This window comes from Ursus maritimus, unplaced genomic scaffold (assembly GCF_017311325.1).
Source record: "Ursus maritimus isolate PB19 unplaced genomic scaffold, ASM1731132v1 scaffold_7, whole genome shotgun sequence".
In the NCBI taxonomy this organism is placed as follows: domain Eukaryota; kingdom Metazoa; phylum Chordata; class Mammalia; order Carnivora; family Ursidae; genus Ursus; species Ursus maritimus.
The window spans coordinates 69490828-69509317 of record NW_024426885.1 but is presented as its reverse complement, the minus strand read 5'-3'; the positions used below and the strand labels follow the sequence as shown (position 1 = coordinate 69509317).

At 42.2% G+C, this 18490-nt stretch overlaps 1 protein-coding gene across 1 annotated transcript in view; it reads left to right on the top strand.

Annotated features, from left to right (window-relative positions):
• The window catches only part of PCNX2 (pecanex 2), a 291473-nt gene that overhangs the window by 90950 nt on the left and 182033 nt on the right, over positions 1-18490 (top strand). Inside the window, exons 14-15 of the mRNA XM_040624241.1 lie at positions 7288-7398; positions 8263-8354. Coding sequence (XP_040480175.1) covers positions 7288-7398; positions 8263-8354 — 203 coding nt within the window. The remainder of the gene's footprint in view (positions 1-7287; positions 7399-8262; positions 8355-18490) is intronic.

Sequence of the window (18490 nt, the reverse complement as noted above, 5' to 3'; positions counted from 1 at the left end):
GCCCCCCCCCCCCCCCCCCCGTGGCACAGACACTCTGGCAATGCCCAAGCGTGCATGGTTCTCAGTCCAGGTAGAGTCCCAGATGTGCTGGTCACCCGGCCTGTCGTTGGTCCACTTGGCGCACCTTAAGGTCTAGGTGGTGATTCATGTTGAGAGCTCCGTTTGCATAGACAGCCTGCACAGGGTCATGGTTCGGTGCCTGGTGGTTTGAATCCCAGCTCTGCCACTTTGCTAGTTATGTGACCTTGAGAAAAATTCAACAGTAATATGGGAACAAAACTAGTACCTACCTCAGAGGTCTGCAAGTTTTAAATGAGTTGGTACATTTAAACCTATGGACCAGTGCCAGGCACCAGGTATTAGCTATTATTATTATTATTGTTGTTATTATTATTATGCGGAGAGGCTGCCCCAGTGTTGCCAGTAGCTCTGAAGACTTGACTGCCAGTGCTCTGAGAATTCTTGTCATGACATCCAAAGGTTGACACGCATGCGATCACGTTGCCCAAATGAGTTGATAAAGGGCAACTACCAAAGATACCAGCCCCTGGATCCAGCGCTTGCCAGTTGGATATCTTACAAGAGGAGCTTTTCAAAGCCCTAGGTCCCATATCATTCTTTCTCTGGCCCCCGGGACAGTTCCCTGAATCTCTCCAGTGGGACTGGGAAGGGCCCCCAGATATGGCACATCTTTGCGTTTTTATAGGTGAAAACCATAGTAGACATTCCACCCTCTGACTCTTCTTCCCAACCACTATCTCCCCATTCCTCTTCCTCCTATATTGGCAGCAAACTATCCACTCCCCCCACACAGCCCCCCACAAGCCCACCTTCGTCTGTGTCCTCAGTATCTCTCTTCCTATTACAGCATGTGAGGGGCTGAGTAGCTTCTTAATAACGAAGGGTCAGGCACCATGTTTAGAGAATCTCTGAGCTCAAGTAGGAAACAGAAACATAATGGGGGGGGGGGAAGAACTGATCCCATGATTAGATTTCCAGGCAGTGCCTCTTGCCCAAGGAAATTTGTTTCCACCCTTTCTGATATTTTTCACTTTACTTTTTTATATTACTTGATGTTTTATTAGTCAGAACACACACACACACACACTACACGCAAGTGCACACACCCCAAGAAAGACTTTCATATACTTTTACCTTCTTATAAATGAGCTCAACCATCTCCCTCTTGAGATTAGCTGCAGTGAAAAAGTCCGAGTTTGAGTAGACACAGATGCCCAGGCACGGTTGTGCATGGGGGAGACCATCCTTTCCTCCTGTCTTCTTGCAGACAGCAGTGCTGGAGTCCAGAGCTCAAGGGCACAAGGGAGGGCCTGGGGATCAGCAGTGAAGAGGGCAGGAAAGCATTGGAAGATGTTCAAGAAACATGTGTCCATGTTAAATGTTGCCTCCCCTCTCTTCAGCCCATGCTCGACCTTGGGTACCTTTTGATCATCTTTTCCCAGGATCTCGAGCATGGGTTAGTTCCACGCTCCATAGAGTTCCACCCGTTACAGGTCACAAGGATTTGTGGTCTGACCTGGAGCCCTAAATACCTTGGCACCTCCTCATCTCATCCTCATGCCTCATGTTCCTGTTCCACAGATCCCATGACCCCCTTGACCATGCTAGTTGATGGCCCATCTCCCCTAAGCTTGGCCCCATCTTCTCTCCCCCCACAACCCATAGCACCCAACCCATCTCGTAGTCGTCTGCTTCACTTGTGATTATTTGACTAATGTCTGCGCCCTTGCTAGCTTGTGTGCTGCTGGGTAAGGGCAAGACAGAGCCCGTGCCTCCTTTCTCACACTGAATCCCTGGCACCCCACACTGTGTCTGGTAAATACAGGCACCAAAGCAATGTTGTTGAGTGGATGAACTAATAAACACAAGGGTGCTTTAAGTATGAAGGAAATGAATGTATGGGTGGAATACTCACCCATAGATCAGGGAAAGCTCACCATCATTCTCGGACCATTCACCTTGGCCTTAACAGTAAGTAGGGACCTAATAAGCACCTCTTGGAGATGATTCGGAGAAAGAGGAAGAAAAGCATGACATACGTTCCATTTAGAAATTGTTTCTCTGGACATGGGTGTCTTTCTATAAAGAAGCCAATGCCGCTGAATGCATATAGTAGTCTTGGCAAAGCAGATTTGCCCTGGCGTCAGAAAGTGAAGTGTAATTAGGGCTCAAAAAGTAAGACCTTAATGTACTTGGTAAAAACCTGAGGTTTTACTTTTAGCAGAAACCCTTGTTCTAAACTAAGCCACTGGCTGTGTGTATTCTCATTTATTTTTCTTCAAACCAATTCCACTGAGGAGTGGAGATGGGGCAGGGAACATGGCATTCCTTATCTTTGTATCTGGAATTCCCTTTTCCTCATTAACGCTTTTGCTTAAGAGATATTTTTGTCTGCTTGTCAACGGTAATAAGTAAAAATAGCGATAAATAATCCAGCAAGCCAACTAAATGACTTCTGGGGTAAAGAAGAATGGAAACTAGAACAGTAGCAATCCCCATGGAGTGACTGTGTTAAACACACTAATTTGCACTGAGCAGGAAAAGACTGGAACAAATTTAGAACAACTGGGAACGAGAGGAAGGCGATAGAGGTGTATACCGATTTTCTGACTTGATGAGGGAAGGCAAGGGCAATTCAGAGTCAGTCATTCTTCTTTGTGGAACCTCTCCACCTTCTGTCCCTCACTACCAAGGGTTCTGGGTGTATATAACTGCTACCATTGTTAGGTTGAGAAACTAACAAGGAGAGAAGAAAAAATGAGGAGAGACCAGAAGGGTATCGGGATGAAAAAGCAGTGTATGTTTCCTATAGCTGCCGTAACAAAGTCCTGCTAATGGGTGGCTGAGAACGTCAGAGATTTATTGTTTCAGAGTTCTGGAGCCCAGGAGTCTAAATTCTCTGAAGGTGCAAGGGAAGGACTTGTCCCGCCCTCGCTCCTTGGCTCGTAGATGGCCTTGTCCCTGTGTCTGTCCACATCATCTTCCCTCTATGTGTGGGTCTGGCTCTATGTCCAAATTCCCCCTTTTTATAGGGACATTGGGCATATTAGATCAGGACCCACCCTAATGACCTCATTGATCATGAGCCAAGACCCTATTGCCGAGTGAGGTCACATTTACAGGTACTGTTTTGGAGGGATGTGATTCAATCCTTTTAACAAGGAGCATTGAAGAAAAAGGACAGGAGAGAAGCAGGAACTAAGCACATGTGACCTAGTTTCCCATCATGTGATCACAGGTGCTCTGTGCCTCTCCTGCTGTGATCCCCGTCCGGCTGGTGCTGGGGGGTGGGAAGTATTTCTTCAGGTTGTGCCTTACTGCTGAGATTTCTGTTACTCGCTGCCACTCCTGCTTTCGGCGCAACACCATCAACTTGAGGTGGATGAGAGGGAGACGAGGCAGAGAGGAAGGGGAGCAGGAAAGGAGCAGGGAGTATCCGTGTCTGCTGCTTTTGGACAGAGCTGACCCTGCCCCCTCCGCCTCCCAGGGCAGAAGCGGTCGAATGTGAGCCAGTGGTGGGACATGATCCCGGGGGAAATCGGCTGGGTGGGAAAGGTGGAGAGCTCCTCATCATATTTAATGTGAGGAGGGGAGCATCGCAAAGGCAAGCTCCTCAGTCAGATAATAGAGCACTGGAAGAAGGTGGGATGTACGCAGACAGGAGGTGGGGACCTTGGGGCCCAAATTTGGGGACATAAGAAGACAGAGTCAGTGGCAGAGACTTGTTGATTTTATAGGCTGGGGGGGTAATTAAAGACATAGAAACAGGGTAATATTCTTACATAATTTTTCCTTCTGTGACCCCTCCTATATATTCAGAATATCCCTGTGGGCACATCTCTTTCATTAAAAGGTACAGAATTTTCTCTTTATTTCCGGGAGTAAGGGGAAGGGACCTCTGAGTCAGTCCTCCTTAGCTTGCTCAGTCAGAGATGAGATGAGCTGGAATTTTTAATACTTTCCACTAGGGTCACTTCAGGGAAAGCCTACAAAAGGAGGCCGGCTTTGTAATTATCCCATGGATGAGGAAGCCAAGAAGTCTTCAGTTCTTAGTATCATATTTCAAAAGGAGCAGGAGCAAAGATAAACTTTGCCCCAAGGAACATAGCCACTGGGGCTGCACTGTGTCTGGTGATGGGGCAAAAGAGTGGGATGTCCACGCGGTGGCCGTTCTCTGTCGCTGTAGCGATAATAACTAGTCCCCGCCCGCGGCAGGTGCATTTCGGCTCACTGCAACGTAGACCTGTAAAATGGTTTGGGTTGGAGCTGGCCAGTGGTAGCACGGGCTTTGCCTACTGAAGCACGGAGGTCCTCACTTGGAAGGGGCTCAGGCAGGAAGAGCGGCTGTCTGCTGCAGAGAGCACTGCATGGGTCCTTCTCAGATCTGAGACTTCTCTGTTTTATGTTCGTCCTTAGGACCGTGACCGCCGACCCACACCAGTGCAGCTTCACTAATGCCACCCTTAGAGATAGGTGGAGGTTTGGGGACTGCTTACTGGAATGTACCCCTCTCCTCTGCCCAGGGAGACCTCACATTTGTCTTCTCTATGTGTCTCCTCTAAAGACTGTTTCTGGGGCTCGATATAGTCCGTAGGCAGGACAAGTAGTTCACACACAGATACAGAACTTTGGAGACACACAGTGCATATATTCACAGCCACTCCTTAGGTTCCAGTTTTATTTCCATGTTCTTTAAATTCTGCTTGTTTTCACCCAAAATCTGCAGCAGCAATAGTCATGGGTTACAATAGTAACGAATATCATCATTCACATTTAAAAAAAGAAACAAGCAAGTTGCAATGTTTTTATTTGCAAATGTTGCTAGTAAAGAAATGGAAAGGTACCAGAAGTTTCTGCACTTATGGTAATTATTAGGGAAAATGAGCAGTAGCAGTGAGAGAAAATTACACACCCTCTCAGTGGTATGCTAAGAAAAAAAAAAATCTTTGTTCACAGGGAAAATTGCCAACAGCCACAGCACAGGGAATATTTATTTATTTATTTATTTATTTATTTATACTTTTGGAAAAAGGACAAGATGACCTCAGCAACTTCAAGTATGATTTCCTAATTGCCCTACTAATGCAAGAAGCATTTGGCTGCTTTTTTACTCACATGAGCTGCAGGCCGACAGATGAGATGCATGGCCTCCAGCTCGCTCTCCTCCCACCTCCCTGGCTTTGGTTTTAAAGCCTAGAGATCTCCTTCTCTAAGACATCCTGGAGAGGAGCTACATCCTGGGCTCCTCGGTGACTGCTGGCCTTGCGCTGTGGCTGCAATGAGCTCCCGTTCTGCAAGCCTCTTGCCATCGGATCACCCTCAAGCCACGGTTCACTGGCTCCGGTTCTTTTCGCTTCCATAGCTGGGGTTTCATTACCTAATGTATTTCTTACAGAGAATGCTTCCCCACCCCTGCTTTGCTGAACACGTTCCAATATTCAGCTGCCTTTAGTCTTATTTCACACCCATATTTTTCCCTGGAGTCCTTTATTCTTGGTGTAGTTTTTGCCACACACACACACACACACACACACACACCCCTTTATTCTTGGTGTAGTTTTTGCCACACACACACACACACACACACACACACACACACACAGCTCTTGAGAAGGTGAACCAACACAATCTCATCTCACTTCCATCCGCCCCTGCCCTGGCCATGAGTACTCCAGAGTATAGGGTAGCACTATACCACCTTGCTGGGTCCGAGTCTCCAAGTTGAAAGAAGAAGTACTAGTCAGTTTCCTTGAAATTATGTGGGAATAAAATTTTGATGCTCCTGTGTTCTATAATTAAATTTCTATTTATTTCTTTTTATAAAAGATTTACTTACTTATTTTAGGGAGTGAGAGAACAGGGGGGTAGGGGCAGAGGGAGAGAAAGAGAGAGAGAATCCCAAAGCAGACTCCCTGCTGAGGGCAGAACCCCATGCGGGCCTCGATCCCAGAATCTTGAGATTGTGACCTGAGCCGAAACCAAGAGTCGGCCGCCCAACCCACTGAGCCACCCAGGTGCCCCAAGTTTCTATTCATTTCTTATCTCTTTCCCATATCTCTGAGTTCCATTCACAAAAACTGAAAAAAAGGAGTTGTGTCCTAAAAAGTTATGTCTAGCAAATCAGTATTTGTATCTTATTGCCTACTTTGATTGAAAAGTGGATTCCTCACAGATGCTCTTCATTATTACAATATCGTTGAAATCTTGCCACGGAAAACATTACAGCAAAATCACCATTTGTATCAAACTATGGCTCCGACCCCAAGAGAGTTGGAACAGTTCCTTGGTATTGTTGTGGAAGGGTCTGTCCTATACTGACTTTCAAGCCACTATTAGCAAGAGCATGGGACGTACGAAGACTCTTGTTTCTACGATTTCACGATGGAAAGTTTTCATTTCTGATTTTTCAGAAAGAGCTGAACCCCTTCCCCCTCCATCAGCCCCACTCCCACTGTCAACTGTGGTCTGTGTACAGTGTTGGCACACGGTTCCAAAGTTCAGGCCTATGGGATTTCAAATCAAATTTCCTTAGTTTTATTAGGACTTACCAGGATCAAACTTCATTGACATTCTCCTCAATAAATGGAGACAGAAGACAGATGTGTTAGAGCAGAAGGAATGGCAGTTTCTGTGTTTCTATGAAACCCAACTTGCAGAGACTTGGGGGAGGGAGGAGGACAGGGACAGAGCTGTAAAATCCAACTCTAGCTCGTCTGACTTCCTTTAATAAGTGATCTCTGTGAAACGTGGAATCCTGGCGTGTGGCGGTCTTATCCAGGGCACTGTTGCAATTTTGGGAGGGGGCACATCTTCCTCTGGCCAGGCAGGACCACCTTCATGTCCTGGATGCTCCAGGCCCCAGGAAGTCAGGCCCTTCAGTGTCCTGCTGTCACCGTGTGTGTTTCCTTAATCATGACCCTCCCTTGTTCGTCTGCGAACCTGGTGTTCCCACGGAACCCGAATAAGCAGGCGGTGTTTAGATGTGGCGACCCCCCCCTCCCCCAAGGTCTCTGCTGGGTCCTGGGCTCACCTGCGTTCTTTGCCTGGGTCTCTCTCTCCTCAGACGCAGCCCCTTGTTACTGCCACGAGCACATTTCCACTCGGCCCGCAGACCTTCCTCCTGTGGGTGTGGGGAGTCCGGTATTGCCTTCAGGATGGGGCGGGGGGGTGGTGGCCGGGACTGGAAGGGGAGCAGACAGGATTGCCTCGGGGACCTGGTGGCCAGGAGCTGCACACTTAACATCCATTTTGTCTGTTCACTTCCAGTATTTTTATATTGCTTTCCTGCAATTTCCCTCCTCGGGCTCTTCCCGCAGATCAACACATTCTGCATTTATCTTTTGGAACAAATTGACATGCTGTTTTTCGGAGGTTCTGGTAAGTGACCTACATCCCACTCTTCCTGTAAAGGAGTCTAAGTTCTGATAAGGGCTGAATAGAATGAGAGTCCGGACAGCTCGGTTTTCTTTGTCCTGAACTCCAAGCTGCTGCCGGCATGCACCTGTACAGACGGGGGACCCGGGTCTCCCTCCGTGTGGACCCTCCCTTGACATAGCACCTTCGATTCCGCCCACGGCGGCTAAACCCTGGCCTAATTTGTACCTGTAGACCGTGCGGATGGCTTAACTGTAAAATTTACTCTTCTCTGAATGGAAATAAACACGTGGATCTCATAGAGTCGCTGTAAGAATGAAATGAAATGGTACACAAAGCGCTACAGCATAGCGGGGGATCCAGTATCGTTCCCACCTCATTACACACACACACACAGACGCGCGTACACACGCACAAATGCACACACACACACGCAGAGACGCGCACACAGACACGCACACGTGCACAGATGCGCACGGATACGCACAGACGCCCACAAGCACCGCTTGTTGGTGAGACCAATCTCTCTCTTTCCATGCCCCCTTCCTCCCAAGGACACCTTCGTCCGTGAAGGTTATTCTGGCCAGCAGCTTTCAGCTGGAAGCAAGGAGGCCTCCCCACCTCCATGCTGGACATGTTCACACGGTCTTCTAAGAATGTTGCCAAAAATTCCTTTTCAATGTTTTCCTCCAGAATTTTTACTAAGTGGTCGATCTCTCCCTCTTTTTTTGTATTACATCATCGGGTACTTTTGACTGATCCCTTGGAGCTATTCCTAGCCCCTTTGGCAGGCATTTTGCATTTGAAAGCTACCACCTTGTCTCCTCCCTTGTGTTGATTGTGAGACTGTGGGTGTTTGTGTTGCAGCTGTTTCTGGGCTGACATCGGCTGTTTACAGCGTGGCCCGGAGCGCCACGGCCGCCGGCCTGCTCCACGCCTTGTGCTTCAGCGCCGTGAAGGTAGGTGTGAGGCCTGAGGGCCTGCTCCCTTCTCCCCCGACCTGTGAAATCAGCCGGTGCTTTAAGTGAACACATGTTTGCCTCTAATCAGGAAAGAAATGGGATCCGAGCGCATCAGGAATAGCAGGGCCTGGCGGTGGGGCCTCGGTGGTATTTGAAGACACCACAAGATACCTGATTTGCCAGGGAGCACTGACCCCCTGCACGCGCGTCTCTCGGCGTCATTACCGAGCCCTGCAGGGGCCTCAGCTGAGCACGGTGGTCCAAAGGACCGGTGGGTTTCCCTTCTCTGCTTTCTGGAATAGCGCTCCCAAGATGGGAAAGAGATAAAATTCCCTGGAGCTTTGTGGACAGAGAACAGGAGAGGATATGATAGCAACAAAATTTAAAAATCTAGAAAACAGATGGCCCGTCGATTTATCCAGATGGAGAAAGTTGAAGCTCAGGCTGGCAGCAGGGAAGGCCCGAGAGGATGAAACAAGAGGAGCGTTAACTTTAGGAAAACACCAAAGTTGTGTCTGAAAAGAAAGGTAACGATTGGCACGTGTGGCTCAGCTGTGAATGACAGTTTGCATTTATGGTGCTCTGAGTAACGGTTACATCTATAGTGGAAGAAGGGGGGAAGTGAGCGGGGGTGGGGGAGTGTGTGCCAGTGTGTGTGAGTGTGTGTGAGTGTGAGCTTTGGGACCATCTTAATGTTGTCTTCCATCCTGGAAAGTCAGCAAATAATATCTAAAATTGGAAAAAGTCAAGAAATAACAAAACAAGCATGTTCCCTGGAAATAAGGAGGGTCCTAGCTGCGGAAGAAACAGCTGGAAGGCATTGCATTCAGGAGGCAGGCATTTGGGCCATGAGGGGCCATTTCTGCTCATTTTCGGTGTCATAGAACTGTAGGGTTTCCGTAACGTCTGAAGGCAGTAACACACACAATGTTGTTGGGGCATCTGCGTTTGGGAAAAACGTTAATTAAGGTTACACATATTTCTTGAGTTGATGGACATCCTACATTTACTGTTTTAAACAACAGATACCTCTTTGATAAAATAAAAATTAAACACAAAAAAGCAAATAAAAATAACGCAAGTTCCAAAGGGTTTTTACTATCTATCCAATGACACTTAGCTAACTTCTTAAAAAGAGCAACTTAAAATGTTATTAAACGCCTGGTTGTGAGTGGCAGAAAGATAATTGTTTGTTCCCCGTTGTGCAAGGGAAGGAGTGTGATATGATTATCTCCTAGGGCATTCCCATGGAATCTGTCTGTGATCACCCACAGCATGATTTCCTCCCTCACTCCTTCCATCCTTTCCATAAAGATATTTTCTTTGGGATAAAGAAAGGGGGAGGAAGAGGAAGATTCCTTCTTCTAATACACAAAGGTAATTTAGGTGCTGGTGGTGACCTGTCACCACGTTTATCCTATCGTGCAGAACAACAATTATGTAACAAATCAATGTTCTGGCGTTCTTTGTTTTGAAATACATTCCTTTATTTTGTCACAGGACCCCCGGTATTTTATTCAGGAAAAGTACTTGAATAGTTATTTTCTGAGTCCTTGCACTTCTGAGGACCTCTTTCTGCCGCCTTTTGGTAAAAGAGCTGCCTATAAAATTTTGGGGTCACAAGCTCTTACTTGCAGGGCCCTTGGTATAGTACTTACTCTGTTGTGTTTCAGTGTTTGTTTATGTATTTATTTTTCATCCCTTTTTAGTTTTTTTATTTAAAAAAATTTTAAAGATGTATTGTTTTGTTTCTGTTTTTAGTTTTTATTTTAATTCCAGTTAGTTAACATACACTTATATTAGTCTCAGGTGTACAACACGGTGATTCAACACTTCATACACCACCCGATGCTCATCACGACAGGTGCCTTCCTTAATCCCCGTTACCTGTTTCACCCATCCCCCACCCACCTGCCCTCTGGTCACCATCAGTGTGTTCTCTGTAATTAAGAGTCTGTTTCTTGGTTTCTCTCTCTCTCTCTTTTTTTCCCTTTGCTTATTTGTTTTGTTTCTTAAATTCCACATACGAGTGAAATCATACGACTGACTTATTTCCCTTAGCATTATACTCCTAGCTCCATCTGTGTCATTGCAAGTGGCAAGATTTCATTCTTTCAAAGGCTGATTAATATTCCATCGTGTGTATATACCACATTTTCTATAAACATTTGTGTATAGGTATTAGTGTGGATATGTGTTTTTAGTTATACATAGTAAATACCTAGGAGTGGTATTGATGGGTCAAATAGTTAGTTAATATTTAACTTTTTAAGAAACTGCCACTGTTCTTCAAAGTGTGTACCGTTTTTGATCCCCTCATAATCTTTGAGATTTACAAGTGTTCTAGATCTTTCTAGCACTTAATATTTTAATAGTTTAAAAAAAATAGTACTCCTTCTAGTATGAACTAGTATCTAATTGTAGTTATAATTTGCATTTCTCTAATGATGAATGCTGTCAACTGGGCTTCGTATGCTTGCTTGCTACTTAAGTATCTTCATTGGTGAAAAATACACTAAAGTCTTTTGTCCATTAAAAAATTGCATTGTGACGCCTGGGTGGCTCAGTTGGTTAAGCGTCTGCCTTCGGCCTAGGTCATGATCCCAGTGTCCTGGGATCAAGTCCCACATCAGGCTCCTTCCTCAGCAGGCAGTCTGCTTCTCCCTCTCCTGCTCTGCCTGCCACTTCCCCTGCTTGTGCTCGCTCTATCTCTCTCTCTGATAGATAAATAAACAAATAAATAAATAAATATCTTTTTTTTAACCCTGTAAACAGAATTTAGTGATTTCCTGTTGTAAATTAATTTGACTTAAATTTTGATTGTTGAAAAATTAGGAAGGACTTACTCTCTTCATTTCTTTTTTTTTTCATAATAATTTTTTATTATGTTATGTTAGTCACCATACAGTACATCCCTAGTTTTTGATGTAGTGTTCCATGATTCATTACTTGCATATAACACCCAGTGCACCATGCAATATGTGCCCTCCTTACTACCCATCTTTTTTAAAAAGTGCATTACATGTTCTTATTGAGATATAAGAATTTTTTTACACGTTCTGAATGCAAGTCTTTTATCAAATTTTTATTGCACATATATTTTTTTCTAGCTCTTGGCTTGTCTATCCCCTTCATTAACAGCATTTTTCAAAGAGCAGAGTGTTTAATTATAAGGAAATCCAGTTTGTCAATTATTTGTTTTATGGTTTGTACTTTTTATGTCCTATCTAAAGAAATATTTACCTAACATGAAAATTCTTCCTGAAGGTTTGGTAATTGTAGCTCTTATGTTTAGAACTGTGATCCAGTTCGAGTGGATTTTTATGTACGAGATGAGGTGAAGCTTGAGATTCACTAGCACAACTGTTGAAAAGACTAACCTTTCCCCATTGAACTACCTTGGAAGCTTTGTGAAAACACCATTACCGGCTTCCAGTTTCTGGTCCAGGATGTAGGGAGTTTGGAAGTTGTTACCCCATCCTAAGAACAAGTAAATAGCTGAACAAACTAAAAAATCAACAACTCTTTTTAAATCCGTCAGAGAAGGCAAAAAGCAAGCAGATTGCTGCCTCCAAAGTTGGAGAGACAGACAGGCAGGTGCAGGGAATCACATCCTACTGGAGCCCGGACCCAGGAGCAGAAACCTCTGTGGGAACCAGTCCCAGGGCAGGAAAACGTGAAGTGTCATTGAGGAATCGCCGAAGCCTCAGTATGGGCAAGTCTGTGAGTTAGTATCTCCAGGGGGACCCAGTCATCAGAGAGAGCCCACACTGTTGTGGCTTTTACCTCCAGGAGCTTGAGCAGGTTTTCCCAGGGAACATCAGAGAAAAATCCCCTCATGCTTTCAGCAGGCAGAGGGGAAGAGTAAACATTTTGAAATATCTATCAGAGCATTAGTCTGCTCTTCTTAACAAGGCCTGCCCTCAAGATTTCACCACAGCCTGAACTACTGGGATTTTTTCAGAGCCTCACTGACTTGGAGGAAGGGAAATACCAAACTCCAATTGGCTCTAGACTTCCATGTAGGCAAAAGGAAATACCAACTCCAATCCAACCCTCTGGCTCTTCTGTCCCACCTAAGATGGGGACAGGACTCAGAAGCACTTACGAAGTTCACAGTCCAGTGGCACAGGGTCACTAGAAAACTAACAAGTGATCATAGGACGATACAATACTTCTCCCAATACACCTTAACACCACATCAGTAGAGGCCTGTTTACCACAGTAAACCTTTCACCCAGTAGTAAAAAAATTATGAGGCATACTAAAGGCATAAAACACAGTTTGAAGGGATAGAATAAGCATCAGAATCAGATTTAGATATGGCAGGGATGTTGGAATTATCAGATTGGGAATTTAAAACAATTGTGATTAATATGCTAATGGCTCTAATGGATGAAGTAGACAGCCTGTAAGAACAGATGGGCAATGTAAGCAGAAAGATGGAAATTTTAAGGAAGAGCCAAAAGGAAATGCTGGAGACTAAAATCAACAAAAACAAAAACAAAACACTGTAACAGAAATGAAGAATGCCTTTGATGGACACAGCCAAAGAAAGAATCTCTGAGCTTAAGGTGATGTGAATAGAAACTTCCCAAATGAAAAAGCAAAGAGAAAAAGACTGAAGAAACAAAATATCCAAGGACTATGGAACAACTACAAAAGGTGTAACATGTGTGTAATGAAAATACCAGAAGGAGAAGAGAGAAAGGAGCAGAAAAAAATACTTGAAGTACTAATGACTAAGAATTTCCCCAATTTAATATCAGACACCAAACCACAAATTCAGGAAGCTCAAAAATCCCCAACTAGGATGAATTCAAAAGCAACAATAACAACAAAAGCAAAAACTAAACCAGTGCATATCATTCAAAATGCTAAAAATCAAAGGTAAAGAAAAAATCTTGAAAGAAACCAGAGGGAAAAAATATCCTTAGCTTACCTTTGAGGAGCAAAGATAAAAATTGTATTTGATTTCTCCTCAGGAACACCTATGGACGGAATTGTTTCCCCAAATTCATATGTTGAAACCCTAACCCCCAATGGGATGATATTTGGAGATGGGCCTTTGGGAGATAATTATGTTTGGATGAGGCCATGAGGGTGAGGCCCTCATGATGGGATTAGTGCCCTTGTAAGAAGAGAGAGAGACACCAGAGCTCATTCTCTCACTGCTTTTAAAGACACAAAGCATGTGACCATTTGCAAACCAGGAAGAGAGCCCATGCAATCATCTGACCGACTGGGTCAGCACCATAATCTTTGACCTCCAGACTTCAGAACTGTGAGAAATAAATTTATCTTGTTTAAGACAACATGTTTTGTGATACACATACTGTATTTTGTTAGGCAGCCTGAGCTGACTGTGACAGGAAACTATTCAGGTGAGACAAGAGGGGAGTGAAATAGTTAAAGTGTTGAGAGAAAAAAACTCCACCAACCTATAATTCTGTACCCTGAAAAATTATCCTTCAGAAGTGACTTGTTGAAGGAGATTTGTTACCAGTAGACCTGCCTTGCAAGAAATGTTAAAAGAAGTTCTTTGGGGAAAGGAGAATAATGTTGATCTGACACAACTACATAAAAAAGGGAAGATTATCAGAGAAGGAATAAGTGAAGGTTAAATAAACACTTTCATTTTTCTGTTCTTATTGCAACCATGTATTCAAATAAACACAAGTATATAGTTATTGTGAGATACTTGCACTACCCATAAAGTGGTATAGTTTCATTTGAAAGGGACTTAACTATAAATGTATATTACATACACTAGGGCAACCATTAAAAAATGTTTTAAAAAAAGAAGTATAACTGATGTGTTAATAAAGGAGAGAAAATGAAATCATATAAAATCAATTAAAACCACAAAAGGCAAAAAAAGAGTGGAAGACAAAAATAGGAACAAAGAACAAGAGCAGTGAATAAATAGCAATAATAAATATAGCAGATATTAATTGAACTATATCAGTATGACTGTATACATCAGTGGTGCAGATACACCAAGTGAAAGGCAGAGACTGTCAGAGAGGATCAAAGAACAAGACCCAGCTATATATTGTCCGCAGGAAACCCACTTTAGATATACAGACACATATATCTTTAAAGTAAATGGATGGAGAAATATATACCATGCTAAAACTAATCAAAAAAAGCAAGAATAGCTATATTAATTTCAAACTTCAGAGCAATAGGTAGACTTCAGAGTAAGGGAATTTTTCAGAGAGAAAGAGTAGCATTGCATAATATTAAAAGGATTAATTTAATAAGAAGACATAACAATCCTTAATGAGTATGCACCTAACAACAGAGCACCACAATATGTGAAGGGGAAACTGATAAAATTGCAAGGAGAAAAAGATGAATCCACTATCACAGTTGGAGACTTTAACACCTCCCTATCAGAAATGGACAGATTCAGCAGGCAGAAAATCAGTAAGGGCATAGTTGGACTCTACAGCATAATTAATCAACTGAATATATTGACACACGTAGACTACTTCATCGAACAACAGCAGAATACACATCTTCTCAAACTCACATGGAACATTCACTAAGAGAGACTACATTCTAGGCTGTAAGATATGTATTAACAAATTTAAAACAATAGAAAGCATACAGCACCTGCTCTGAGACCACAATGGAATGAAAAATCCCCAAATATATGGAGATTAAACAGCACATTTCTTTCTTTCTTTTTTTTTTTAAGATTTTATTTATTTATTCGACAGAGAGAGAGACAGCCAGCGAGAGACGGAACACAAGCAGGGGGAGTGGGAGAGGAAGAAGCAGGCTCCCATCAGAGAAGCCTGATGTGGGGCTCGATCCCATAACGCCGGGATCACGCCCTGAGCCGAAGGCAGACGCTTAACCACTGTGCCACCCAGGCTCCCCAAACAGCACATTTCTAAGTAACACATAGGTCAGAGAAGAAATCTCAAGAATAAATTAAATGCAAATTACTAATTACAGAAAGAAATGAGGGAATATTACTACAGATTCCATGGACATTGCAAGGATAGTAAAGGAGTATTGTGAATAACTCTATGCCCACAACTTTGATAACTTGGATGAAGTGGACCAGTTTCTAGAAAGACATAATCCACCAAAAACTCACACAAGAACAAAGTCCTATCTGATTAGGCTTGCATATATTAAAGAAATTGAATCAATCATTAACAAATTTACAAAACAGAAAGCACTAGGCTTAGATAAGTTCACTCATGAATTCTACCAAACATTTAGGGATGAAATTGTACCAATTTTCTGTAATCGATTTTAGAAGGTAGAGGCGAAAGGGATACTTTTTTTAATACATTCTATGAAATCAGAATTACCCTGGCACTAAAGCCACACAAAGACATTACATGAAAAGAAAACTAGAGGTCAATACCATGAATAGATGCACAAGTCCTCAACAAATTATTACCCAGTCAAATCCAACAGCATCTAAAAAAAAATCACACACCATAACATGTAATTTATTTGAAATATGCAAGGCTTGTTCAATATTCAAAAATCAATTAATGTAATCCATCACATCAACAGGCTAAAGAAGGAAAATCACATGATCATATAAATAGACACAGAAAAAACATTTGAAAACATCCAGCACCCATCATGACAAAAACTCCTGGCAAATAGAGGGGACTCCTTAACTTGATAAAGAACTTGTACAAAAACCTACAACTCACATCATCATGGTCAGAAAGTAGGAGTTTTTCCACTAATATCAGGAAGACAGTAAGGATGTCCTCTCACTACTCCTTTTCAATGTATTGGAGGTCCTGCCTAATGCAATAAGATAAGAAAAGGAAATAAGGGTATACTGAGTGGCAAGGAAGAAATAAAACCATCTCTTCACAGATGTCATGATTTTCCATATAGAAAATTCAAAAATTGACCAAACCCCACCCCAGAATTAAAAAGTGATTTAGCAACATTGGAGGATAAAAGGTTAATATACAAAAGTCAATCACTTCCCTATATACCAGCAATGAACAAGTGGAATTTGAAACTAAAAGTACCATTTACATTAGCACCTCCTAAAATGAAATACTTAAGTATAAATCTGACAAAATATGTGCACAGTCTATATGAGAACTATAAACCTCTAACGAACAACATCAAGTAATTAAACAAATGGAGAGATAGTTCCTGTTTATGAGTAGGAACACTCAATATTGTCGAGATGTCGGTTCTTCCTGACTTCATCAACAGATTCAATGTAATCTCAATCAAAATCCCAGCAAGTTATTTTGTGGATATTGACAAACTGATTCTAAAGTTTATATGGCGAGACAAGACCTAAAATGGCCAACTCAATATTGAAGGAGAATAAAGTTGGAGGACTGACATTACCCAACTTCAAGGATTATTATAAAAATATTACAGTCAGGATAGTGTGTTATTGGTGAAAGAATAGACAAATCAATGATATAGTGCAGAGAGCCCAGAAATAGATCCACATAAATACAGTCAACTTATCTTTGACAAAGGAGAAAAAACAATACAATGTATCAAAGATAGTCTTTTCAACAAATGGTGCTAGAACAACTGGACACGCACATGAAAAAATGAATCCAGACACAGACCTTGCATTCTCTCATAAATTATCTCAGAATGCATAATAGTTCTAAATGTAAAATGCAAAACTATAAAACTCCTAGAAGATAACATAGGAGAAAAACTAGATGATATCGGTATGCTGATGACATTTTAGATACAACAATAAAGGCACAATTCATGAAAGAAAGAAGTGATAGCTGGATTTCATTAAAATTAAAAATTTGTGCTCTATGAATGACACTGTCAAGAGAATGAAAAATAAGCTATACACTGAGAGAGAATATTTGCAAAAATTCTATCTGACACTGTTATTCAGAATATATGAAGAACTCTTAAAAATCACAATAAGAAAAATAACTTGACTAAATGGACAAAAACCTGAACAGACACCCTACCGATGAGGGTATACAGATGGCAAATATAAGCATATGAAAATATGCCCAACATTGTATGTCATTCAGGGATTGCAAATTAAAATAACAGTAAGATATTACTACACAGCTATTAGAATAGCCCAAATCAGGAACATTGACAACACCAAATGCTGGCAAGGATGTGCAGCAGCAGTAACTCTGATTCATTCTACTGGGGATGCAAAATCATATAGCCATTTTGGAAAACAGTTTGGCAGTTTCTTTTAAAGTAAACATATTTGTATCATACAATCCAGCAATTGTGCTCCTTGGTATTTACCCAAAGAACTGGAAACCTAACTTTGTGCACAAACCTGTACATGAATATTTATACAAGCTTTATTAATAATTGCCAAAACTAGGGTACCATCATGATGTCCTACAGTAGGTGAATGGCTAAATAAACTAGGGTACATTCGGACAATGGAATATTATTCATGCTCCTCAAAATGAGATATCAAGCCATGAAAAAACATAGAGGAATCTTAAATGCATATTACTAAGTGAAAGAAGCTAATCTGAAAAGGGTACATATTTTAAGATTTCAACTATATGACATTCTGGAAATGGCAACGCTCTGAAGACAATAAAAGGATCAGTGGTTGCCAGCAGCTAGTGGGGAGGGATGAATAGGCAAAACACAATAAAAATGCTCTGTAAGGGCAGTGAACCTACTGTGTATGATATTATAATGACAGATGTCTCTCATTGTGCATTTCTCAAAACTTTTACAATGTTTAACACCAAGATTGAACCCTAATGTAAACTATAGTCTTCTGTTGATGATGATTTATCAATGTAGGTTCATCAGTTATAATAAATGTGTATGCTTGTGCAAGATTTTGGTAGTGGAGGAGGCTGTGTGTGGGGGGCATACAAAGGGTATATGGGATCTCTTTCTATTTTCTACTCAGTGTTGCTGTGAGCATAAAATTTTTCTGTGAAACTCTAAAAACAATAGAATCTATTAAATCAATTATCCAGATATGTGCAGGTCTATTTCTGGACTGCATTTTATTCTGTTGTTCTATATGTCTATCTTTACACCAATACCACAGTATTTTGATTACTGTACCTTTATGATAAGTCTTGAAATAAGATGGTGTGTTTCAACATGATTCTTGTTTTTCAAAAACTTTTAGCTATTATGGATCT